The following is a 27,677-nucleotide window of genomic DNA, read 5'->3' as shown; positions in this document are numbered from 1 at the left end:
GAGGTCCAGAGAGGCTAAGTGTTATGCCCAAGGGCACACAGCTGGCTCACAAGACGAGACTTGAATCCGGATTGCCTATGTACTGGCCAATGCTCTTCCCTCTCTACTGTGCTCTACTTCCCAGCACCACAAGAGGACACCTACTGTGTCTTGCAGAATCTAGACTATTTTTTGAAAGCTTGGAACTAAACTTGTGACTAATTAGACTACAGTGTTCCACCACCTTTAAGTCACCAGCTAAAATCCACTGCTCCCCGTCGCAGCACGCCCGAGGCCTTCTGGGTAACCAAAGAAAGATTATTGTCTCAACTCAGTTCTCTGTGTCTAGGTACCCACAAAATGGAAATCACTTTACTTGGGGAAGAGCAAGAGGACAAGATGAGATGAAAAGGAAGCATGTTTAAAATGGATAAAAGGAGGCACTTTTTCCCCACTACACACAATTGAACTGGGGAACTCACTGCAGCAGGATATTAAGATCAATGGTGAAGATTTGTGTTTTAAAAGATTAGACATTTCACATGCATATCATCAACAGCGACACTCAATGGGATGAAAGTAAGATGGATGAAAGTTCTCAAGCTTCAGTGCATAAGTTGATCACCAACTGGGTCAGGTGAAAAGAAAAAAAGTTGTCTACTGGATTAAAATTTCACAGAAAGGCAGATCTGGGGGGTTCCAGTCATTGCTGCTGTGTAACAAACCACTCCAAAGTAGTGGTGTGAACCAACAGGCATTTTATTATGCACATAGATACGGTGGATCAGGAATTTGGAGAGGGCACAGCAGGGATGGCTTGTCTCTGATTCATGATATCTGGGGCCTCAGTTGGGAAGACTTGAACAACTAGGAATGACTTGAGGTTGGGGGCTGGAATCATCTGGAAGCTTCTTTACCTAACCTGGGATGACTTGAAGGCTCACTCAGCTGGGACTGTCAAGTGGAGCATCTATATGTAGGTGTCAAGAGGGAGTGTCCCAAGAAAAAGCACTTCCAAAAAACAAGTGTCCCAAGAGACCCAGGTAGAAACTACACGGCCTTTTATGACCTATCCATGGAAGTTTTAGAGCATCACTTCCAACACAGTCCATGGGTCCAAACCGTCACAAGCCCACTGAGATTCAAGAGGAGGAGACTTAGGACCGCCTACATCCCTCCCCTATGGGGAATGGCAAGATCACATTGCAGAAAAACCTGTGGGATGGGAGAGGTTTTCGCAGCCATCTTTGGAAAATGCAATCCCCCAGGGAAGTGGTGGGTGATGTGAGGTTACAAGAACACACAATCTAGTGGAAAAAACTGACATATGAACAGAGAATCACAGTACAATAAAATAAATTTCAAGGTAGTTATTTCCCCCTCTTTTACAAGAATTCTTTTTTTTTCCCTTTGATAAGAGTCATCACATTAAAATTTTTTCATTCATTGTCTGTCTTCTACTAGATTGGAATCTCCATGCATTTAGTTTCCTACTGTAACCCCTGTGCCTAAAACACTACCAAGCCCCAAATAGGCACTCAATAAATATTTGCTGAAAGAGTACATGAGTAAAGTGCTGTAATAGAGAAGTAGTGGGAGGGCTGTGGGAGTACAGGCAATAACAAAGCACTCAGCTTGACAGAAATGACATTTGAGTGGGTCTTGAATGCTCTTGAAGGATAAACAACAATTTTTCTGGTGGAAAAAAAAGGGCATAAATTTTTCTCCTTAAATCTCCTCCAGAGACTTCATTAGCCAAGTTTAAGTGGGCAGATCTCATCCTAAGTGTACAGACTGCAAGTAGTAGTTACAATGTTCTTGGTTGCAAGTGAAAGAAAACAGGGACTCAAATGTATTAAAAAATAAGCAGCGTATCGTATCACATAACAACAAGTCTGGAGGCCAACAGTTCAGGCAGCCTCAATGCCATCCTTCTTCACTGGGTCAACTTAGCTCCTTTGTGGTTGCAAGATGGTGCCCACAGTGGTAGGCATCACAGGCAGACAAAACAATACCCAGCAGGGGAGAGGACTGCTTCTCCTTTGGAGTAAGAGCTTTCCCATAAGCCCCTGACAGACTTACCTCACACTGGCCCCCACACCACGCCTTATTGGCTAGAACTGTGTCCCATGCATGTATGTAACCTAAACGCTGATAAGAAGAAGGGGAGAAACACGAGCAGTTAGACTAATCACGTGTTACTCCTTGGGGCTTGACCTGAAGCTCCTGCCTCTCCTGAAGCACAGGGCTATGCAGAAAAGGGTGGATTCCCCCACAAAACAGAACAAAACAAATAACGGGGGTTTTGTTAGGAAGGAAAAAGGGGAGATGACTCCTCGGCACATAATCAACAGTGTTTGCAACATTAGGCTTGGGGAAGGTTAATGTTCTGTTTTCTTTGTGGATGACTATTACCTAACAATTTTATTTATTCTTTTTCATGCTTTTTGCTCCTTTCCTTTCTCCTCTGCACTAGTAGTCAGTTGAATACATCAAGCGCTGTATCAATAGGAAAGAGTGTCATGTGTACAGTGTACATACGAATCTAATTAATCAAAAATATGTTGATTAGACGTGAGTGCACTTTCAGGTAAAAACCTTGATTCACATGCTTCTGATAGCATAGCCATGCCCAGCTGTTCACCACTTGAATCGTGCTCTTTCATGGCCTTGTGCCCGTTACTTGTGCTGATTCCTCTGTCTAGGAAGTCCTTCTCAGTTTCCTTACCTATAGTGGATACTAGTGATTGCCTCTCCAGCGTCCATTCTATCCTTCTAGTAATTTGCTTGAAGAGATGGCGAACTGCCAAACTACTTTTTTCAGACTCCCTTGCAGCTAGGGTCTTGATCTGAAATAAGTTCAGTCAATCAGGTGCACTTGTGTAAGATTTGGAGGCAGATGCAAGGAGAAGGCATCATTCTGTTGCTGTTGCTGTTGGCCAGCAAGGTTTGAGCAATAATGTTAAGAGGCATTTAATGCTGTTGGACTCCATGTCCTGTTTCAGTGTCTAGTCACCAGTTTCATGGGTGTGAAGCGCCCTTGCTGCAGCACCATCCCAACTTCTGGAACATAGCTACTGTGGTAGGCCCATGAACTCAATAGCCCAGCGGTACCCCCCTGACTTCTGCCCCTCCAGCTCATCAATTTTGTAAGCCTCTGTTTGATTCTCAGTATTAAATATTTCTCTGTTTGAAACACCTAGAGTGGTTTCTTCCTGTACTAAACCCTGACTCATAGATCACCTAATTCATATTCAGCCTTCCAGGCACAGCCTGGGTCTTCCCTGAGCCACCAGGTTGGGCCAGGTGCTTCCTCTGTGCTCCCACCACGTCCTGCCTGGTAAGCCCATGCCTCTTTATCTTTGCACCCCTGGCACCAGTGTTTGGCTCACAGCATGTGCAGCATCAATATTTACCGAACTGAAGCTCCCTCTGCCAAGATACCAGACAGGTCCTGAAATCTAGTCTAAAGGGTGCCCCACCTCATGCCTGGTCGGCAAAGCCCAAAGAACAAGTGGCTCTAGACTTATACTGGATTCTAGATGAATCCAGAGCCCTCAGCTTTTCCGTACTTTAGTCCCCCACACAAGAGGCCACACCAGAATTGAAAATTTGACCTGATCCCCAGGAAAAGGATGATAAGGAACAAGGGAAGTTGCTTATCTCAAGAGTTACCATCTGGTGGTTTTCAGGACCCTCTACTGCTGGGCCTACAACGAGGCCTGCAATCAATGGCAGCATAGCCTTTGGAGCGAGGAAAACCCAAGTTGGAAGGTGTGTGCCGTTGTGTAGCAAGTTACTTTCTGAACCTCAGATTCTTAATCTATAAAATGGGGTTGATAATATCAACCTCACAGGATTCTTGGGAGTAAAAGAGATTATATATGTAAAATGCTTAGCACAGTGCATGCACATTGGAAATGCCCAATACCCATCAGTTACTGTTACGGCCACCATTGTTGTTGACTGTGCCATCACTGTACCACAATTCTGTTACATATTTTTTACTTCATATACATGTACTTTCCTTCAGCCCAAACAGACTCACATGCAGTTAGACTAGAACGTACTTCTCTATACTTTCTTCCGAGGTGTTCCATTTTACATCATGATGTGATTAACCCTTTTCTGCAGAAGATCCAGCTAGGCCCAAGTTTGGGGCTGTGCTGAGGAAATAACAAAACCATCTATGTCAGTGGCTCTCGACCCTAGCTGAAAATCAGGATCACCTGGAGAGCTAAAAACAAAAGGGCAACAAAAAGAAACAAATAAAACGAAACCAAGAAACAATGTCTGGGTCCGTCAGCCAGAGATTCTGATTCAGTAGGGCCCAAGCATCAGTAGATCTTAAGGCTCCCCAGGTGATTGTAATGTGCAGCTGAGAGCCATTGCTGAGGGTGGGAAAGATTAGCGCTTCCATCGCCTCTGGGAAAGAAGAAAGAAGCTCTTACTTTTCTATAATCGCCACCACAGTGGAGGAGGGGAGAGGACTAAAGATTACAGTTGAATGATTCCACTTATAATGTGAACAAGGCATTCTTATTATGAACCTGGATAAATGACTCATCATGTTAATCCTCTGATTAGTGTCTGGGTTTCTCATCTAGAGGTGTCTGATCTGACGAGAAGAGGAGTTATCAGAAATGCTCTAGGACATGGAAAAAGCTAGTCTGGAAATACCTGTGAGGGATTTCAAGTTGGCTTGTGGGTGTCTGTCCTGTGCCAGCCCTGTGCACACTCGCACACTTGCGGGCTGGTTGCTGATGTCAGGTGTACGCACTTTGATCCAGGGCAAGTGAAATGATCCCTGCTTTGGCATAAAATCTAGCTAATATCTAAATGCTAGAGATAGCTGGTGACAGCTGGGAGTGTGCTCAGACATAAAGTACAGGCATACCTCATTTGATTGCGCTTTGCAGACTTTGCTTTTTCACAAATTGAAGGTTTGTGACAACCCTGAGTTGTCAGATGATGGTTAGCATTTTTGAGAAATAAAGTATTTTTAAATTAAAATATGTACTTTTTTTAAAGACAGAATGCTCTTGCACACTTAATAGACTGAAGAATAGTGTAAACATAAGTTTTATAGACATTACTGGAAAACCAAAAAATCCATGTGACTCACTTTATTGTGATATTTCCTTTATTGCAGTGGTCTGGAAGCAAACCCACAATATCTCTGAGGTATGCCTGTACATCTAAAAAATGTAACTTCTTCCCCATTATTAAAGTGATACACAAAAGAAAATAGAGTGGGAAAACAGAAAAATAGCATGAACCCAGTAGAAACTAATAACAGACTTAAATAGAGTTATGAGGTGCTAGACATGGTTTTAAGCTCTTCACCATATAAATTCATTTACCCCTCACTACAACTCTATGAGGGGTAACTCCACTTTACAGATGAGGAAAGAGGACCTGGAGCTGTCGTGTGACTTGTCCAAAGTGGCAGCTAGTAAAGGAAGAGCCAAGGTTTGGACTCATGCTGCATTTAACAGGGTAGGGTCAACCTCAGAGATATATATAGCTCATAAGGTAAGCTTTATCCAAGGATTCAGTGCCACTTGCTAAAGTTTAAAAAGTTAATCTCAGTTGCCATTTATTCATCCATTTATTTCACAAATATTTACCAAAGGCATCTATGGGCAGCACACTGTTCCAGGCTTGATTATCAAGATACTGAAGAGTATACAGAGGCTACCTGTCCAGTCATTCCTATAGCATTGAACTCTCAAGTGTCTCAATATGTATAATCAATACAAGTATAGTAAGATTAGAAATGCAATAACTATTCTCTGATTACAAAATCCAAAACCAATACTTCAAAACTTTCAAAATGTCACAGTCTTACTGGATGGAATGTTTGGCATGATCCTCCGTATTTTCATCAATTAATAAGTACACCTTGGACAATAATTTAAGTTGAACCTCATGAATTCCACTTTGTAGCAACACGTTTAATATAACAGTAGTGTCTTCAAGTCAGAAATTTGGTGTTTTTGGATGGATGGATGGATGGCTGGCTAGATGGAAGGATAGATGAGTGAATTAATAGCTAAGAATGCCTGGCAATGTTCTAGTTGCTTAAAAATTGCATCTTTAAAAATAATTCAGTGTTTTCCAGTTTGTTAAACAATAACTATGACTCAGAAGAAAATTGTGATTTCTGTCCTTTCCATGGACTAAACATGCAACTTCAAGGAAGCCATTATGATGCCAGTTCCATCTGATTGTTGTGAGGATCAAATGAGCTAACTGAAATGAATTATGTAGCACCCTGCCTAATACATGTTAAACAGCATATTTTAAACTGCCTTTAAAGTGAAATACTATGTGCAGAAAAGCAAAAATTCAAATGATACAAAAAGCTATACAATGCAAAATACGTTTCTTTTGGCCAAGTTTTCCCGCTATTATTACTACTATTATTAGAGATCTCCAAGCAAAAATAACATCTCCCTGTTGATTAAGAAGGGAGAGGTTTACAGACTAGGAGATAACATCCTTTGAGTCAGAACCAAGTGAAATAACACATGTATTCTGGTTCAATTCCAGCATGAGTGATTAACATTCTCCAACTTCAAATAATTTTTATTATTAGCCAACACTTGTCCATCCCCAATAATACACATGTTGCATCCAGGCCACAGAATGAGGCAGCCTCTCTTGGCATGTTCACAATCTGTGCATACTTTCCACTGAGGGTTTCCCTTTCTTTTTGATTGCTATTCCATAGCTTTTCAACTCCCACTACTTTCAACCCTGGGATGTTTGCCGACACTGAGTGCCAAGTAGTTCCCAAAAAACCAAAAAAATATAAGCACCTGTAGAATCCCAGGGAAGGAAAGAGGTAAAGTACATTTTAAACATATTTATTAACGGTTTTAATGTTTGTGAAGAGATTTATATTTATTTCTTTTAACTTTGAGGCTGGGATTAATACACGTATTCCTCATTATTTCTCACAAAGTCTTGTTGATAAGCAGGAGGAAGAGGGCTATTCTGCAATTTTGTCTCGCAGTCTGTGTAAGTGGGATCCAGGACACAAGAACGACTCAGCCCTAAAGTGCAGTCCTGAGTCCCTCAAGAACTCAGGCCCTCCTGCCTTTTTGCCGCCTTCTTCCAGTAGAAGGAAGGGGTGGGGGGAGCGGGAAACAATTCAAACCCTCTTTGTAAGGGGCGGGGCCGGGGCGGAGCCTCCCGGCGGGCATTAGAAGCAGGTGACCCAGGCTGGGCGGGAGAGGCCAGTCAGCCCGAGGCCGTGACTCCACTGCGGCCAGCGCCGCCGCCGCCGCCGCGCGCAGTTCAATACCCGCCGGAGGTGGGCCAAAGGGTGCTAGGGCGCGGGGGAGGAGCGGAGCCCGGCGCGTCCCGGGAGAACCGCCACCGCCCCCAGGAGTCCGCTGGAGCGCGGATCCCCCTGCAGGGGAGGAGAAGAGCGGCGGGCGGGACGCGGCGGCGGGCGCGCACCATGCAGTCCTGTGAATACACACTGGCAGCGATGGGGGAAAATAAGTGTCCCTGGACTTTGGACTAGATTACAGCCAGATATTCCAAAAGCATCGAGACACTGCCCTCTGCGGCCTCTGAAAACAAATGAGACCCATAACACCCTTGCATAAGCTTTTAAAACATGGATCAGTGTAGCAAAAGGAAAGCTGTTTCCCCCCCGCCTCACCTCAATATATTTTTCTCTTCCTCCTCTTCTGAGAAAGCCTATATAGTGATGAGCACACACTTTACTGTTAGAGAATTCTGTTTGCTTTTCTAATCTGTTGAACCATTCCCTCATTTATATATTAAAGTCTATGTATTGATGAATACACACGTACACACACCACGCATACATACTTTACTGTTAAAAATTCTGTTTGCTTTCCTAATCTATTTAACCATTCATTCAAGAAGAGTGTGAGGCCATTACTGGGGAAGGGGGTGACAGTGCATTGGCCAGCAGAATACCAGTGACCAGGACTGAGTGGGGACTAAATTTAAGAAGCTAAAATGGCAAAAACAATTAAAATTAGAGGATGTCTCCCTAGAAAAACAGCAAGTGTAGGGATTTGCGCTTCATTTATACCAAAGTTGGAAAAGTCAGATTTAAGCCCAGGTCAGTTTTTACATTATGGATATTAAGTAAACAAGTGTATAGTTTCCATAGTGTATTTAAGCACTTTGCTGGTGGAAAGAAGCCTGGTGTTATAGTTTTCATGGACTTTCAGAAGCTATTCACGTTTATAAAAATGCACTGCTCTTACACACTCATCCTCTGAATCAAAATTTCAGTATATTCGACAAAACCTTGTACACCGAGCTACAGAACTTTTTGCACATCTAATTCCTCTACTTGTTCAGAAGCTTCTTAGAACCTTGAAATAGATCCCCTGCCTGAGGGCCAGTTCCTCTCTTGTTTTTCAAATGAGGAACTTTTCTGATCACCTTGACCTCTTCCCTCAGTTAACATTTCTTCCCAGAAAGTACAAAGATTATTCTGCTGCCTTAGGTCATTGTGCCTAATTTGGGTTTTTCCTCTTCCTTTTTTTTTTTTTTTTTGTGGAGGAGTGTAAAGATGATGCAGAATGTATCTAAAAGTTGTGGGATGATGTGGTTGAAGTGATTTAATTCTTCCTGTTAAAACAACTATTTTTCATTTTGGCAACATACCAAACCTAAAAAGAACAACCAATTTACTTTAAAAAAAAAAAAAAAAGACAGTTAAGACAAAGGATACTAAGCCAAGGAAAGGCAATACAGGTAATGCATTTGGAGGTCTAGGTCCAGGCCAACTCTCAGAGCTGCCTCTGTTTTCAGCCTCTGTTCTCACCGCTGCTCTCCCCCTCCCTTCCCTCAAAGATGAAGCCCACCTGCTTCCCTCAAGTCTTACCTCAGCCACCCCTCCCGCTACCCAGGGCAGAGAAGCCCATCTATTTATGGTCGCCCCCTATTTCCATCTCATATGCTGTTTTCTTCTGATTTTTATTTTTATTAGGCAAACAATCCACACTCATGAAAACAATTATAAACTGGAAGGTTGTGGGGTGATTTAGCAGCTTCTTCACAGCCAGCTCTGTGATTTTAGTGAGGATTTAAGGCCCAGTTTAGTTTCACATGTACAGCTTTTGGGCTGTCCCTTTCATGGTTCAATTGTAAGCAACGTCTCCCATCACAGATTAGGGGGTAAAGATTTAGAAGGAACTAATATGTGACCTCTCAGTAAATCAGTTGATAAGACTTAGGAAGTCATTTTAATTTATATTATTAACCTCACACTTTGAAGTTGTCTAAATTGGCTGAAAATAAGTATTCTTGGTGCCTTATTGGTTTATCCTTGCAAACCTTTGTCATGTTTTCTCGTAGTCATTTCCAGTGATAAGCCTGTGTGTGTATTGTGTGTAATTGTGAGCAATGTACAAGCTTAAATAACGTGCTGACACCACTGTTTCCAAGTTGGTATTCATTAGGCCGTTTCCTCCTGGGCTAGGGCTGCACTAATCCCGACACCGGCTGCCAGGAGAAAACCTCATGGAGCCCACACCGCACCTTAATAACAGCATCCGCGACCTGCAGTCTCAAGTACAGAATGGGAACCCCAGAGCTAGGAAATGTAGTTGTATATTTTAATGAACTGCTACCCCTGCTAAAGAGGCTTCTTTCACTTTTGTGCTCTACAGAAAGACCAAGGGGGGTAGGAGGGACAAAGCCTTGAATAACTGCTTTCTAACACCGAATGTGGCCAACAGGACAGAGAACATCACAAATCTAGGCAGGTGTGAGGTACAGTGGCTGAGGATTTCCTGCTCCCCCTGCATGCCCTCTCTTGCCTCCAAAGTCCGATCAAGGGATCCTGGGAAAGAAATACGCCTGGGTCGAGGAGGGTGGTTTTGAAAGAAAAAGCTACCAAGACATTAAAGCAGGGTGAATGAAGGGTAGGCAGGATGAAAGTAACTAAGTAACCTGGCTCAGAACTCTCAAAAGCTTCTAGCAGCTTGATGACAATTACAGGATTTATTTCAGTCTGTGGTACATCATTTGAAGACAATATTACTTCATGTTGTTACAAACTGTATGTATAGTGTGTATGTGTTGTGGGTGTGTATATAAATAATATATATTATATATATGAGAGATTTAGTGACTTTTGATACGGGTTTGGTGCAGGTGAATTTATTACTGAGCCAAGTGAGGCACATACTGAGTCAGTAGTTCGAGTCCAGGGCATTCAGTACTTTTCCTGATTTCCATGTGTGTATAGTGCCTGTCCCATGCGGTATTGTTAGTGTCATGTCAAATCCAGAACTCACAAAGCAGAGCCAGCGATATTTTATTTGTAGACAATCAACTAGAATCTATAAAATTATTACTGGCAGATGATTATAATTCCGGATCCCTAACACTAGCAAAAGGAAACCCAGAGCATCTTGATAAGAAGTTTTCTGTTTTTGTTTTGTTCCTGGAAGTCAGTAGAATAGCAGTTGTATGTGGTTATATTAGTGCCAAGATACTTAATTTGCTGACCTTATTATTTCAGAAAAAAAAAATTGTATGTATTATACTTGTGGGAAGTTAAAATAATGCTTTGAGATTTTTATCAAATATGGAGAGTAGTTATTTATGAAAAACAAAGAAATGTCTATTTTTGTTTCTTTGTTCCCAATTAATGTAGCTAAATTTTAAAGTGCATTAAAGCAATGGTAAAGCAAATAAGATGCTGTACAAGTAGTTTTCTCATGCTTTCATGGAGAGACACTGTTTTCTAAGAGTATCTGAAGGAGGTATGTGCATTCTAACTTCATGATCAGATTTCTCGGATGTACTTTGAATATAAGTGGCAACGTTTTTATTGATAATAAAATCAAAGAAATTCCAATCACCAGAAGGAGAACTAATGAAAACATGTTTTACCTGAATGAATATACTTCATAGGTTTCTCCTGCTGATCCTGTGATTGTTTCATGATTCACTTGAAGAAATGAAGGAAAATACACATAAGAACAGAGACATTACCTGAGATTGTGTTCTATTTTATCAACCCTCCATCTATACTCTGTACTGAAGCAATTTGGATAGAAGTGCTGCTGTTGTTGTGTGTGTCTGGTTTGCAGTCAGAAACTCCCAAAACTTCATCATTCAGCAGTTAGATCCACAACTTTGTATTAAGGTCTAAATACAAGTCAGGGAACCCAGCTAAGATAAGAGGATATATGGTTCTCCCTCTGTATTTGTGGGTCATTGGTTCCAGTAGTCTCCCTCCCCCCCGTGCCACCCCATACCAAAATCCATGGATGCTCAAGTCCCTTATAGAAAACGGTGCAGTATTTACATATAACCTACGCACAATCCTCCCATCTTCCCCCGCACCCTCCTTTATACTTTAAGTCATGTCTAGATTACTTATAACACCAAATACAAATCCTAAGTAAGTAGTTGTAAATATAATGCAAATGGTTGGTGGTGTGCAGCAAATTCAAGTTTTGCTTTCTGTAACTTTCTGAAATTTTTTTCCCTAAGTATTTTCAGTCCATGGTTGGTTGAATCCACTGATGCAGAACCTGTGGATACGGAGGGCCAACTGTCAATTGATTTAGAGTTGGCACTTCCCTGACAATCTGGACAGATGCTTAGTAAACCTGAGATAATTAATTTAGCATCAAAGTGAGTACTATGAGCATTATTAGATTGGTACATGTTAGGGCATTTGGGAGAACAGAGAATACAGCAGTTGAGCTGGATCCTGGTGCAAGAGCCACTGTGCCTTACCCGTCCAGGTCTCTAGTTGGCACATCTTCCCAATGCTTTCTCATTGTTCATTCCCCCCAGTGGAAAAGGGGGGCACTGTTGGACTTAGGAAGTTGGAGAAATAGGTAATAATGCTTCTTTTAGTGATTTAGTTACAGAGCTCTTACGTGCAACAGAATGAGAGGAAGTAGAATGGTTCTGTGCATAGATTTGGGAGCTAGACTGATTAGGGATTCAACTCCCAGCTCCATCATTCATGGGCTGTTGATCCTGAACAAATTACTTAAGCTCTTAGTACTTCGTTTGTGTACTGCATCTTATACTTTCTCATCTGTGAAAGGGGGATAATGATAGTACTTATATTTTAGGGTTGAGAGGATCTAAAAGATGAAATCAGGTTAAGGTAAGTAAAACAAGGAGGAAGCAGCCATTCAGGCATGGAATGGAAAGGGAATTGAAAGACTAGTTTTCAAATTTGTGTCTGCATAAGAATCATTTGGGCTTCCTATTAGAAATGTAGATTCCCAGGCTTCAGCTCCAGGAATTGAGATGAATTTGGGATCCAAGAATTAGGTCTTTTTGTTCTGTTTTAGTAAACTTTTAGAATGATTTTAGGTTTACAGAAAAGTTGCAAAGATATATCCGTTTTGCCCTAATATTAACATATTATCATAGCACATTTGTTAAACTAAGAAGTCAACATTAACGCACTACTGTTAACTCCAGACTTCATTTGGATTTCACCAGATTTTCCACTGATGTTCTTTATCTGTTCTAGGATTCCGCGTTGCATTTAGAGAAGCTTCATTTCTTACAGGGACTTTCAGCCCATGAGAGGCAGGTGGTCTGGAGACCACATCTTGAGAAACACTAGGACATGTCAAGGGCTGAGGAAGGTCAAATTGCCCCATCCTCACCACCATCCTGGTGGTGGGGGTGTTGGATATAGAAATTTGATTTGAAGAGTTGGGATGGAATCCTCTCCCTTAGATGAGAGGGGTTACCTTAAGAAGTGAGGCATCTATTCCTAATGCCAGATGAAATGAGTTTTGGAGTTTGGAAGGTGGGGTTGCTGCCTAGCCTGAGGAGATACATCTAGGGATGTGGGCAGATCAGGGGAGTGAGCGCAGCAAATTGGGAACAACTACTTTGTGGGAACACAGGAGGGCTCAAGTAGTTGATTAAAGGGGATTACAAGGGGCCAGTTAGCCCGTGAGCCATAGAAATCCTGTATTTCCTGGAACCTGGTGATAGTGTTTTAGAAATGGCTCATAGTAGTAACCAACATCAAGCACTGCCACATTGGACACGAGCAGAGAGTCAAAGGGTGAAGCTGAGATGACCTTGTTGAGAGAGGGCAGTGGGAGGTGGACAAAACACTGATGCCCTGCGTTTGGAAGAGTCGGTTCCCACAGTGAGGAGATAAAGGGCCACCATCTGGGGAGCTAGAAGTAAAGGTCAGTAGAATTGAGAACGGTAAGATGAAGGAATAGATGTTGTAAGAAAAAGCTAGCAGAGTAATTTGAGGTCTTGAAGTAGAGATCGACATATTCTTGAGGACCTTAGGTTCTGAGGCTGTCACTGACTTTCTCTAATCACATTCAAATTATTTAGCTGCCCTCACAGCAGTTAAGTAATCACCTAACCTGTTCCTTTTTTTTTTTTTTTTTTTTCTTTAAAGAACATTCACCTCTTTTCATTTGACTCTGGATTTCTCTTAATTTCTATACTACTTCACTTTCCTGGTTCTTTCTGCATGTTAGCGATCCTAAACCATAAACTGGTATTCATAACATTTCTTTCACATGAAGTACATGTTATGTCATCTGCCAAACCCATTTAAAACGGACTAGTGGAAATTGCCTCAGAAGCCAAACAGATTGCACCTGTGTACAAGGGACCAGGTGTCTCTGAAGGGCTCCTAGATCTTTTGTATTCTTGCTGGCACGGTGTCAGGCTGGCCAGGCTGGTGAGTGGCTAACAGTTAAGATTTTAGGTGATCTAATCCTTAACTTGATAGATGCTGGGTGTAATCTACAGATTCTGCATAGAAATTAGCACTTACCCCTGGGAGAGCCCCTACCAGCTGTCAAGTGCTTTACCAAATAGCTCTATACTCAAGAATGCGGCTTCTGGGTGAGGGAACAGTCGTAGTCATTTTACATGTGGTTAGAGAGAAGTCTTGGGTGATGAAAGATTTTAGCTAACCTACACGCTATAGGTAAACATTTCCAAAAACATTGCATAACCTGAATACAGAGTGAATTGTTTTCCAGTAAATACTGGCTTCAGCATTTTTCAAAAATCAAGGAATGGTATATTTTATAGAATGGGAAAACTAAGAAATGAAATTTGACCTGTTGTAAAACTAGGATTTAGTGCTGTTGAATTTCAAGAATGGGCATACAGGGTACATTAGGAGTAAATGTGAAAGCATAGGGTCATGATGGAATCTGATACAGGGTGGAAAAAATTTCTCTTAACCAGAAACACTGGGCCCTAAGAAGTTGTCTTAGGGTCAACCACATGAATTTAACATACAAAAATGGCAATTTAATTTGGTTCAAACATACATTTCAAACTTTTGTCTTTTCCTTGTAAAGAATAAAGTTCAGTTCACGGTATACCAGAGTTAAAATTGCACAGATGTCAGTATTCCAATAGAGAAAAATAATTTTTCTTAAAAAGCGAAAAAATAAAATTTGAGTTCAGGTAGTCAGATATTCTTTTATAGTCTTACTACTTTAGGGAACAAACCCTTCCTCGGTATAAAAATCTGGAAAAACATGCCATAGTTGCCACCCTATTAATAACTAGTTTCCATGCCCCATATTTGTTGGAGAACCTACTTTGTGATGTTTAAATTTTTACCTTAAGTTGCCTCAATTTCCCATTTATTAAAATGGCTGTATTGCCTCTAGAATTAAAGCTGAAGGGGAAAAGCAATTTTTAGCGATTCCCCTTATTCTACCAACTTGTTCTTGAAGCTACAGTCATGCCCAATGTTCCTACCCCCAATTTTTTTTTTTTCAAACCTTCGACCACTCGAGATATGTCAGCATTTCTGCTTAGTAACTGGCATATTACTACGCGGTGCAAACTATTGATATAAACAGTGACTTGTGATCGATTTTTTTTCCCTTCTGTACTAAATCAGATCATTTCTCCTCATCAGCAACTTAACAAGAACAAAGTTAAAGATGTGACCTTAGGAAGGTAACTAAGGTGGAGGAAATACTACGGCAATACTATCAGGACTGATGGAATATTGCTCAAGTGCAGTGGCTAGGGTCTAAAAGAAACTTGAGAGATCTGGTATATTTCCAACTGAATGTTAAGTGAAATAGCATGTTAAAGTCAAATTACGTGGCTTGTTTAAAAGTCACCCTCTTAACAGCAACCACAATTCTACTGCTTCCTGTTCTTCCATTTTCTTTCCTGTTCAATTGCTTGAAACCCTCAAACAACAAGTTCTGATTCTACAGTATTCCTGTAATTCCTTTCTCTGTGGATTTACCTACTTTTATCTTTCAATGTGCATTTCCATCTTGGCACCATAACAAACAATTCAAAAATGCCATCTAATGCATTATGCCACTGAGCACTGTAGCCAGTGATTTTAAGTGGACTAGATTATCTTCAGGTTGAAAAGAGCGTAAGCTGAAGAAATAAATGTCTACATCTTAACTAAAGGCAGGGGTCAAAACAACTTATGAATGGTTAGTTGGAAAATGCTTTAAGGCCCGACTATCAGAGCTGACTGAAAACATTTGAGTTAGGCAGAGTTGTAATGTTATGTGAACAGTGAGAAGTGTTACAAACACAGTAGCCATATATTTTAATTAAAACAGAGTTTATTAGCTTTTCTTTTAATATAAACATGAGGAAGAAAAACCACATAAGTTGTAGCATTCTTTTCAAAATAAAACTGCAATCAGTACTTGAATTTCCAAGCTCCAAACTCCATAAACAATATTTTTTGAGGTGGTAGATTGTAGTATTTTATATACCATAATTTATCATTTATGTCTCTGTCCCTTAAAAATGATGGAACCTGCAGCACTCAGTATAATGTGAAGCCTTGCTATAAAGAGAGAAAGTACTTCTGGCCCAGAAATGCTTTGTTTACAGGCAAAATTCCTAGGATTACATTTGAGAAGGTAGGAGGAGAAAGATTTCACATAGTTGAGAACACTTTTTTTTTTTTTTTTTTTTTAATATTTCAAGTTTAGGTGACATCGTTACCAATCTCCAAAAAGACTGATTACTGGACCTCCCTGCCTTTTAAAGCCTGAGGTAAGGGTTCCTAAGGTTTATATGTTTCCTCTTACATAGAACTTGAAGTGAGACACCTACAGCCAGGTTAACACACAGGATAGAAAAGCTGTTTCGTATCACTTACTCTCCTGTCACTACTACTAGGGTCCAGTTCTTTTCAATTTATTACATGTGAATTAACACTGTTGTTCATAATTCCTTCACCAAATCTAGAAAAAAGAAACTTAGGTGATCAAGCAGGTAAGCAGCCCAGCCTTGCAAAGGACTATTTTAAAAAGAGGAGGGGAGGTATCCCCTCAAGTCTTAGTGCAATTTTAAGCTTTGATACTTGTAGAAGTATAAATGCCACAAACTTACGAAACATCATTTGAAAGTTTAATCGAATTTCTTCTAAACTCATTTAGTTTTGTAAATTTTAAACGTTAAGCGTTTATTGTTTTATTTTTTTATTTTTTAAAATTTATGTATTTATTTATTTATGGCTGTGTTGGGTCTTCGTTTCTGTGCGAGGGCTTTCTCTAGTTGTGGCAAGCGGGGGCCACTCTTCATCGCGGTGCGCGGGCCTCTCATTATCGCGGCCTCTCTTGTTGCGGAGCACAGGCTCCAGACGCGCAGGCTCAGTAATTGTGGCTCACGGGCCTTCCCAAGCCAGGGCTCGAACCTGTGTCCCCAACAAGAGAGCCTGCGACAGTGAGAGGCCCGCGCACCGCGATGAAGAGTGGCCCCCGCTTGCCACAACTAGAGAAAGCCCTCACACAGAAACGACCCAACACGCCATTAAATAAATTAATTCATTTAAAAAAATAAAAAATAAAAAAATAAAAGCTTAATGTTTAAAATGTACAAAAGTAAATGAGTTTAGAAGAAATTCGATTAAAGTTTCAAGTGATGTTTTGCCAGTCTAGCATTTATACTTCTGCGACACTGTTCTGGAGTATCCAAGCACACTATATTAAAGCTTAAAATTGTTCTAAGACTTTTGGGACACCTTCTATTTCATCACCGGCTTGTTAATTACTGGACCACCATGTTGGCTGGAATTATGAAAATATCCTTTAACACAAGTACATAACAAAGAGGAAAATCATCACAAAATCAGAAGCACCATTATAGTTAACAAGAAATGCAGCACGGACCCAATAGAAGGAAATAACCTACTTTCTCTGTTTATGATCGCAAACATGCTAATATGCTAATAAGTACTGCCTGCAAAGAATTTGGATGACATGTGTTATTCAGCAGCTTTTTGGTTTAAATTGATTGCCAATAATGACTAGCAGCTTCAATGATATAGTAGGGAGGAAGAACCCTGCAAAACCTAACGATGCTACAACAGTCTGTTCCGAAGTTTGGCTTTATGAGTTGTTAGGAGTCCCATGTTTTTTTTTTGTTTTTTTTTTTGTGTTTTTTTTCTTTTTTGTTTTTTTTTGTTTTTTTTTCTTTTTTGTTTTTTTTTTGTTTTTTTGTTTTTTTTTCTTTTTTTGTTTTTTTACTTTTTTTTTTTTTTGGAGTCCCATTTTTTGATGGTAATACTGCACTGATTCTAAAGGAATATGCAGCAGTATGGGACAGTGAGGTAAGAAAAACATAGAAGTTATATAGCTAGTGTCTTTAAAGTCTAAAAATTTAAACTATTAATTAAAAAACGTCACATAGCTCACAGCTATCAGATATCTGTGCGTGGATTGGGAGCAGATATCTGTGCGTGGATTGGGAGCTTTTAGCTTTGGAGTGGTTTTTGTAACTCTGTTTACAATAAAAAGGACAGAAGAGCGTGTTACATTGACGAGGTCCCGTTCTTTCCTATGAGCATAATCTTCGCTTGTCCATGAGTCTCTTGAATTCAATGTCTTTCTTTAAGGTGAAAATACTAACTTTGCTGGTTTCTGAGCAGGAGAGGTGATATTTCTCCAGTCTTTGTTTCGAGGGGTTTATGATGTTACAACCCCTCACTTCTCCCTTAAGAGAGGATGGCACTGGAGCGCCGAATACCAATGAAATGATCAGCGCTGAAAGACCTTCTCATAGCAGCTCTACACACGTCTTTGTATTTGTCGTCACACAATCTGGAAATGGCCTAGGAAAGTCAATCAGGTAGAACATAGGTATAATTAGGGGGGAAAAAAATGTTCGGACCTTAAAAAAACAAAAAAAGCATCATTGATAAGCCACACATCTCCATTCGTTTAGATAAGTTCATAGTTACTGCTACTTTGGATAGCTGATATCTACACTAACTGACAGTTCCCTAAGGTAATAACCTTTAAGGGCTATGATTAGATTGCTGGGGCAAGGGGTAACTTGCCCTAATAACTTAGAGTTACTTAAAAATTGGGTTCCTAATGATAGGCTCCTAATAGCAATATCATCTGTTACCTACACACGTGATCCTTAAACGTAATGGACATACACTTGGGCAAAATCAGTGTTTACTCAGCTATTCAACTTCTCTTCAGTTTTCATTAGTTATTACATACTCTAAGAAAATTTTAATCAGGTAGGTATGTGCTGAAGGTAGGAGAGGTCTAATGACAAGCGCTGAAAGGTGCTATTTCACTTGCACATAAATTATGGTAGAAAAACATCTTATTCTAAAGTACCACCAAGGTACCACAGAAAGTATCAATTTTAAATGTGTTCATTTCAGTTGTGAATTTTGCTGTATACCCACCAAAAATCATAAGCCATAAGTATTACGTTGTTCCATGTACGTTACCATTTATATTAAAAACTCATGTACTTTCTACATCCAGTATCTGAATCCACATTATACCTTCCAAGTATAGGTCTCTCAGGTTAGCCACGGATGCTTTGTCTAATAAACTCATGGGACTGAACTGTGATACACACACACACACACACACACACACATACACACACACACACACACGAACTGCAAGCTGAGTAAAAAACAGTTAAGAGGGAATTCCCTGCTGGCGCAGTGGTTAAGAATCCGCCTGCCAATGCAGGGGACACGGATTTGGGCCCTGGTCCGGGAAGATCCCACATGCCGAGGAGCAACTAAGCCCGTGCGCCACAACTACTGACCCTGCGCTCTAGAGCCCGTGCTCTGCAACAAGGGCAGCCACTGCAATGAGAAGCCTGCGCACCGCAATGAAGAGCAGCCCCCGCCCGCCGCAGCTAGAGAAAGCCCGCGTGCAGCAGCGAAGACCCAATGCAGCCATAAATAAATAAATACATTTATTTATTTATTAAAAATATCAAGACAGTAGAAATAGTCCAAAACATCAATTATTAAAAAAAAAACAGACAGTTAAGAGTGGTAAGTAGATTCTGTAGGTACATCTGATTAGGGATACAATTTTAAGAAATTATTCATGTATGGTTATATGTAAGTGTAGAGGTTCAAATGGAAAACCATTAAGAACAGATTAAATATGATTGAAAGTATTCTGAATTATGGTTACAGAAGAGACAATTTTTTTTTTTATAATGTGGGATCCCTGTATAAACCATAAAAGACACAGGAAATATGATGCCAACGGGTCAATAAGCTCTTCAAACTGTTAACAGCTTTCCATTTTCCTAATCACTGCTTAATATAATTTAGCTACAGGTGTGGCTTCGGTGGCTGACAGAAAACCCCAGTTAGTGATTTCACAGCCTTACCTCTAAGTTCTGTGCTCTTTCTTTGCTAAGAGGAGTGAATAGAACATTCAGGTTGTTGTCATCTGCTAAGGAGCGAAGGTCAAAGTAGTATTTGGCATACACACTGAAAGGAACATTAATATTAAACTGAAGTAGCTCCACGAAGTGCCTTTCCATCTCATTCCTGGGGGAGGAGGAGAAGACAAAACCAACACAGGACAATTTTAGTCAACTGGGCTATCTTCAAAAATACCATTCTGAGCTACTAGGATGGCTCTAAATACTGTTTTGAAACCAATAATGGCTACCCAGCTGGATTAATACCCTAATGTGCAAACAAGGTACAGCTATTTGTGGTCCTTTCTGCGTCCCAGCACTTTGAGTCTGGGACAAGGGGGAAGAGGTCATGGCCCTCTTATGCACTCATGCTGCTGACTCAGGGGCTCATTCTTCAGAGTTCCATTAGTGCAGCTGTACGATTCATGCTCCACACTCACTCACGAGGCCCCGCTCTAGTGATCAGTTGAAAGGAATGATGTATGCTGTTTATTAGCTCTGAAGAACTTGCAGACATTTTCACCGGGCTGATGACAGGAAGGGGCTTACTGAAGTAGAGACGAGCCAACAAAAGGAGTGGGCACATCACCACGGCAACAAATGGATCCATCGAGAGCCACTGCTATTATCTCTGAGGGGGGAAAACTCTTGAGGCAACAAGGATTCATCTCAAGTAAATAAATAAATAAGCTACATTCGATGGGAAAGGGAATCCCCCCACCCCCACCCCCACCCCGTGCATGGGGCTGTGTCAAAGGGCATAATGCAAGTTTCTGTTCACCTTAAAACCTTACTAGGGTGAGTTGTCGTCACCATGACAGGACAGGATGCACTTTTTAAGCTTAGGAAGGCAGTAAGATTATGTCTCAGCTAGACTAAACCCACTTTACGATACGACCTCTGATAGAGCAGTTGTTGCCCCCGGTGTTAGGAGAGCAGCCCAGAATGTTCAGACCTACCGCCCCTTGCCAGGACAGACTGCACACGCCCACAGAGGGCGAATTCAATGAAGTGGGAAAGTAGAGTGCTGGGAGCAGGCTTCTGCTATATGACCATATCCAGCCATTTGCTTGCCAAATGTTTAAGTAAATAAATATAAAGTTAGAGTAAATCTTACCACTTTTCACAGCAATCACTTTAGAGAGTTGATTAGATAAAAATGATAAATACCCAAACAAACATGCAAGTGGCTTATTTTACAATACATTTGGTTTCTTGGTTTTCAAGTGTTAATATTTTATCCATTGGATAAATCAACAAATGCTCCATGTTCTCCTGTATGGAGAGCAGAGTATGAGCAGAAATGAGGTTTCTCATTTGTTGAACTTTAAACCTAACTGAACCTACTTCCAAAATTAATTTCCTGTTCATACGGCCAGAAGTCTATAGAAATGTAAATCAGATAATGTTTTGATAATCAGCTAATCAGGACTTAATTTACTACAGGAATAAATGCACTTCACTATCCCTTTTATATTTTCTCCACTAATACATTTTAATTGTGTGGAAATACAGTACTTCATAGGATTAACATGTCTATTAATAGAGCTTTAATCACTGAAGAAAAGCATTATGCCTACAGAATATGCATCTTCTGTGTTTTTTGCTGTTTGTAAATGGCTAGGTGGCTGAAGAGCCTACCACTTACAGGCGCAGCAAACTGTCTGAACAGCAGCTGCTCAGTTTAACTTACTCTTTTGAAGGGAAATATATATTTAACAAGACACAGAGATGTTAGAAAGTTTTAAGGAAAAGCTGATAGACAGCAATTTTTCAATTCAGACTCAAAATGAGACCATTACAAATAGTAGTCAACAGCAGAGGGATGAAACAAATGTGTATTAAACACTTTGTTGTAATGCTTTCCAACTCCCAAAGATCATAAACAAAAGCAGCCTATTATAAACATAACTCCTGGTGATTCTCCGTTCTACACAGAAAAGCGTTGTTTAGAATTAGTTTCTTCATAGCTGGACAGTGCCGCCAATGCTCCTGGGCTCAATGTCTATGAACACCCACACGTTTCCCTGCATGTTCTCGGATGTTGTACCTGGAACCAGAGCCCCAGTCAGCTCAGCTGCAGATTCTGAGAAAATTTCAGCTGCCATCATGGCAGGGATGGTGTTCACGATTACAAATTTTCCTTCCTTCAAGGGACCAGTTCAAAGACTGATGATAGTGTTGGTCAACGTCACTTTAGTTTCTGCAACTTCCAAAAGTACTTCTATTCATTTCAAATTCATTATCTGCTGTTCCACTGTTTGCTAAGATTGCTACCAGCAATATCACCACGACCACCTGGTTTACATGATCACCAAAGTGGGCATTTTCACCAAAAGCCACTTTGACAGCTACTGACAGTCACTGGTCCCTTCTCTTAGTCACAGCTTTCCTCGCTTCAGCTGTAAATATGCACTTTGGTAATTGTGAATTATCTAGGGTAAGGGGCAAAGGTAACAAAAACAAACTCTTGCCCCTGCCTGCCATCTTGATCGGCCTCTGCTGTCCAATATAATCAAGAGGTGTCCTTTCACATTTTCCTGAATGCCACCCACAAAGACAGGTTCACTGTCAAGCGGGCACTTCGAGAGTCTGCTGGAATTACCTCTCTGGCTCATCCTGCTTCCCACCCTTGGGGCCCTTCACCAGAGCCAGATTGGAAGCCTGGCGTTTCATGCCAATGTGAGCGTGCCATCTGTGAGGAGAACCTGCCTAGTTAACTCAAGGCCCCACAAAGTGCCGCTGTGTTTGCTGAGTGCCCTGGGTGAGGCCCCAGGGATGCTTCCCGGACGACCTGAGAGGTAGGTGTTTCCTAGCTCAGCAGACTTTAGGGGAGGAGACAGGAACACAGGGATCTGAAACCTTTATATGTGGCTACCTGTACATCATAGTTTCTGTAACAACAGAACCTCAGATAAAAAGGAGAAAAAGACCAGCAAAAGCAAATACACAATGTGTGACTCAGGTTGAAATTATAACCTGTCAGTAGTCTAGAGGCCCTAAGACCTTAACAGTGGCCACTTGCTTCAAAGACCAGGCATGTGCCCCTTAAAAATGGACTGGACCTGGTAGACAGCTTTAAGAAAGCTGTCAAGTTACTTACTGTACCATGTTGCTCTGGTAGTGAGCTTGTAAAATGTTTGGCAAAAACCACCAGAAAAATAATTTCAATTTCTCAAGCAGAATATTACAACAATAACACATCAAGACCTACCAATGAATGAGGGGAAATACAAATTGTTATACTACAGCTAGATAGAAAGAAGGCTGTAATTTTATGTCTATTTCAGCTCTCTGCACAAGGTAACCTTTCTTAAAATGTAACATTTCGTAAAAATGTAAACTTTATGAGAGCAAATGAGGTATTGGAAAATGGTTAGAAAGTTCACGGTAACCTTACAAACTCACATGTCCTCAACTGTAACGTCCTTGAGGATCTGGCAGTCGTCCACATTCCATACAGCCCGATCGTCCCAAAACTCGGAGGCAAGAAGAATGGCTCCCAAAACAATTCTTTTCCAGTTAGTGGGGCAAATGTCGATCTCAGCATAAGTTAAAAGCCTTTCTAAGTAAACCTGCAAAAGTAGAGCACTGATCTTTGATTTTCGTTCAGTTTAAGTGCTGTGATAAGAATTGTTAGGAATGACAGATTTCATCTCTTTTTGACACCCCTTTTATTCCTAGGTTCTACAAAGACTTTGCTCAGCCAAGCCAAGGCCAGAGGCCAGGTCACAGTTGTAAGTCAGATATTTCTGTGAGTCTGATATTTCTACTCTGCCCGTGTGAATTTCCAACCCAATTTTGGTCACAGGAATGAAAGGACATCTCAGCAAAGGGCATTCTAAAGACACGCATTGTATTATTACCTTCCCACTTGTCAAGGGCAGCACATACAGCCCAGTGTCGACTTCAACTGTTCAGTAAATGCTTGAGTGCCTATCACGTGCAATGTTAACTACAAGACTGGTGGTGGTTGCATGGCGATTTTACATAACGCTTGAGTGTGTAAAATTCTGGTAAGACTGAGCACATCTTTACCTTCTCTTCAGAGTCAGTCACCAGTCCTTTTGTGGCATGAACTTGAAGATAAAAACTGGTGGTCAAGAGAGCCTCCCAGTGGCTGCTGCGTGGCACAGCAGGACAGGCAGTACAAAGGGGCTTTACAACTGTCAAGTATTCCCATATTTTAGTGCCTTTTGAAGGAACACACATGCATACAAAGGGTAGTCCTTTTCATAGCCCCAATTTTTCACATCTCCATTATCATTTCATTATTCATTTCTGTCTTACATAATCTGCAGCTTAGTCAATTCTTTTGGTTTTAAGGTGGGAAGACCTGCCTGTGTCTGTATCCCTGGGGCTCCTCTAAACCTGCCGGTTTGTGAGATGATTTCACGGTTTCTTTTACATGTATCAAATGTCTACCCTACAAAGAACTGGATGGAGTTAACAGCTGAGCAAAGATTAGAGAGGTAAGCTGTGATTTGTTGTTACCTCTGTAGAAGAGTGTATATGCCATTTGACAAAAAGAAAAATGTCCAGTTTGAAAGAGTCTGTTTACTCTCTGAAGGGTTATCAGATTGACAGCTCAGATTCGCCCATGCCCTCCAAACTCTACTGTGTTTTCAAACACGGGTATTGAGATTATATGTTCTTAGTGAAATTCGGCTCCCATTCCCCAAAGAACTCAGCACTCTCTAGTACCCTAAGAACGACTCTCCCCGCAAGGTTCAACTCTCTACTTTATGGGACTCATCAGAGGCACTGAAACGACACTGGCAATCTCTCAACTTCCTCTCACCTTTGTACTGGCAAACTTGGTACACGTGCTGATATTCATTTATCCCACTTGCCCTCCTGTCTCGGAGGAAGCGAGATTTCTTTCTTTTCACTGAAGCTAACTCTCCTATGAATGAAGTTGATCCCACCTCACTTCTGCAGAGCACTGTGCCCACAGTTAGTCTCCTTTTGAACAACTTCTCCCTCTCTGTCAGAGGCTTCCTCCAGTGTGAATGCTTCCATGTCCCCAGCCTGTCCCCCACTGCCCCTAGACGGCGTCCTCAGGCCTGAGGCCAGCTCCTCATCTCCCATCCTCTCCTTAACCCACTTCAGTCAGCCTCCTGCTGCTACCACTCTACAGAGACTACTCTTGCCGTGGTCACCGGTGCCTTCACACAAACAACCCAGAGCTCTTCGTCCCAGAGCTCCACTCCCCAGGCCTTCCCTCATAAATGAAAGAGCACTGCCACACGCCCAGTCGCTGAGACCAAAAACCTGCACTTGAGTGTATCCTGCTCCAATCTGTTAGGACTTCTTGCTATCTCTACCATCACTGGTACCCTGACCGCTTTTCTGTCTGTCACTTCTGACTTGTATCGCTGCCACTGCCTAACTTCTCTGCCTCCCAACAGACTACAGTCTGTTCTCCCCAAAGCAGCCAGGAGAGCCTCTTAAATTAAGAGTACTTTATGCGCCTGCTCCAGATCTGCCAGAGGCTTCCCATCAAACAAATACCTTCTTCCCGTGGCCTGCAAGTTACGAGGCCCTGTGCGGTACGGCCTTGTCCTTCCGTGACCTCATCACCTATGCTCTTTCCCTCATTCCCCGCTCGGATCACAATGGCCACCTTGCTTTTCCTTGAACACACAGAACAAGTTCCTGTCTCAGAGCCTTGCACTTGTCCCCTCTGCCCGTAATGCCAGCGTACCTGATCTTCCTCAGTTCAGCCAGGTCCTGGGTTCAAACATTACCTCTTTAAAGAGGCTCTTCCTGAGCTTTCTAGTAAGCCCCTCTAATCACTTTATCCCTTTACCTTGCTTTCTCTTCATGGTTTTTACCACCACTTGAAATAGTCATCTTTTAAAAAACACTCATTAAAAAAAAACACTTATACTTTGCTATACACCTGAAACTAACACAACACTGTAAATCAACTGTACTCCGATAAAAAAAAAAAAAAAAAAAAAATTTACGTCTTCCACACTTGCTCCATAAAGGCGAGAACTTTATTTATCCAACTTGTTCTCTCCTCCACCCCCCACATGTAGAAAAGTGACACAGAGTAGGTATTCAGTGACATGGTATTTATGACATGAGCAACTTCTTGGTAGCATTTAGCGTTTGGACCATACTCTCCTTCTTGAACCTCTCCTGGTGTCTCTTAGGGTTCTCTGCTGGGTTTCCTACCACTGTAGCCACTCCTCTGGGGATCTGTCCCTTAAGTGCTGACAGTCCCTAGTAGGATCTATCTTCTACCCACTTTTTATTTTACATACTTTCTCTGCATTTGAACAGCTACACTTAATTCCCTCCCTCTAGCTCAGATTCATGCTCCAATCCCATATATTCAAATGATTACTAGACACTGCCATTCTGCTGTCTCGCAGGTACATCAAGCTTAACTTGGCTACAAAGAAATGCCCCTCTTCCAACCCAAATACTCTCCTTCCTGCATTTCCTAGCTCTCCATATGCAAGCACCATTCCTGCCTCTCTCAAGCATGTGCTAAGCACTCCAAGTGGCCTGTAGCGCCAAGAAAAGGCCTGTGTCTGATCCAGTACCCACTGAGGGGTCTCTTTTCAAAAGGACAAGCCTCCTGTCCTAAATTCTGCCTTGATAGGAGCAGGCAGTGAGTGGCCTAAGTATTCCTTCCCTGCAGACCACGCAGCTGACTTTCCCCCCTACAGGTTTGCTATAGGGAGGAGTAAAACAATCCCAACTACCTCTCACTTGAATATGATTTATTATTCAAATGATAAAATCTTACCATAGGAATTAGGAATGGATGACAAAAAGGTCCTTACACAGCTGTAGCTTAGCAGGCTAACTAGAGTAAAGCCTTCTGAAGTCCTACTGGCACCCTAGTCCTGGGCAACTTCACATGCAGGCAATAAGAGGACAGCAGGGATGGTTAACACCATTATCCATTATCCAAGGAACAGAGAACTGAGGGCAGTAGTTCTCAGTCAGGACACACATCAGAACTGCCTAGGCAGTGCAGTCTGGGACTCAGCTTCAAACTGCCCGGAACCTGTTTCTGCCTGTGGACCAGAGCGCTCAGTGATTGCCCCGCCCCACCACCACCACACGCGTCGTCTGTGTGTGCGTGTGTGCACTGTGCGTGCGTGTGTCCCCTCAGGTGTGGAAGGAGAAACCAGAAATCTCTCCTGCTGCCTTTAATAGCAATTGTTTTGTCATGAGAAAAGCAATGGCAACGTTTTAAATCATAATGATGATTAAAGCTCAAATGTGTATACTTTACTTTCTTTTGATAGGTTTCTCTGAATAAAGTTCTAATGATCGTTTCAGGAACCTACTTTCATTTGGGAAAAACAGGACCATACCATGTGTACAAGACAGAAATTTCTACAGATGCTTTATGAAAGAAAAAATATCTTACCAAAGTTACTACTGCACCTTCAGCAGTTAGCTGTGCGGCACTAGAAAGAGTATGAACAAATCCGTAAATGAATTTGTGTTCAGGATCATGCTCGAAGTATTCCTCTGGAATCTTTTCTCGCTGAAGGGAGAAAAAATGCAATTTAAGTATCCACGGAAGAAAAATACTTAAAAGTACCCTTAAGATAGCAGTCTTCACACTTGGGCCCACGTGCCCCTTAAAATAATTCTGATTGGGTGACATGTCTTGTAGTCTTTTAAATCTAAACAATGGGATCCTAAAATACCACAGTGATCCAGTACTCACCACCATTCATTAAAGAAAAATACAGGCACAACCGCAGAAAATTTATGTATTTCCACGTTCCTCCCCACAGAATTCTAACCAAATGTAAACTATTGGGTTGGCCAAAAAGTTCATTTGGTTTTAAGTAAAAATAAAAGACACAGTTTTCATTTTCACCAAGCATTTTATTGAACAATATATTCACTAACCAAACAAACTTTTTGGCCAACCCAATACTTTTAGGCTCAAAAGTCTTGCTGATCACCATATGTCATACTTTTCTGTAGTCAACTTTGAAAACACATTTCCAGTGTCCTGTAACCATAAGGCTCTA

General features: G+C 41.4%; 1 protein-coding gene across 2 annotated transcripts in view; it reads right to left on the bottom strand.

Annotated features, from left to right (window-relative positions):
• Positions 1 to 17,679: 17,679 nt before the first annotated feature.
• LOC309653565 (cyclin-Y-like protein 1) overlaps positions 17,680 to 27,677 on the bottom strand; it is a 33,834-nt gene continuing 23,836 nt past the window's right edge. For both annotated transcript variants that reach the window (XM_082478474.1, XM_082478475.1), the window contains 4 exons: positions 27,059 to 27,178; positions 23,068 to 23,234; positions 19,624 to 19,786; positions 17,680 to 18,070 (listed from right to left, as the gene is read on the bottom strand). In XM_082478474.1, the coding sequence (XP_082334600.1) occupies positions 17,954 to 18,070; positions 19,624 to 19,786; positions 23,068 to 23,234; positions 27,059 to 27,178 (567 nt within the window). In that variant the 3' untranslated portion in view covers positions 17,680 to 17,953. The remainder of the gene's footprint in view (positions 18,071 to 19,623; positions 19,787 to 23,067; positions 23,235 to 27,058; positions 27,179 to 27,677) is intronic.

The sequence above is a fragment of the Balaenoptera physalus genome, assembly GCF_965194825.1.
Source record: "Balaenoptera physalus genome assembly, contig: HAP1_SCAFFOLD_601, whole genome shotgun sequence".
In the NCBI taxonomy this organism is placed as follows: Eukaryota; Metazoa; Chordata; class Mammalia; order Artiodactyla; family Balaenopteridae; genus Balaenoptera; species Balaenoptera physalus.
The sequence above is the reverse complement of the archived record's forward strand: the minus strand, read 5'-3'. Positions and strand labels throughout refer to the sequence as shown.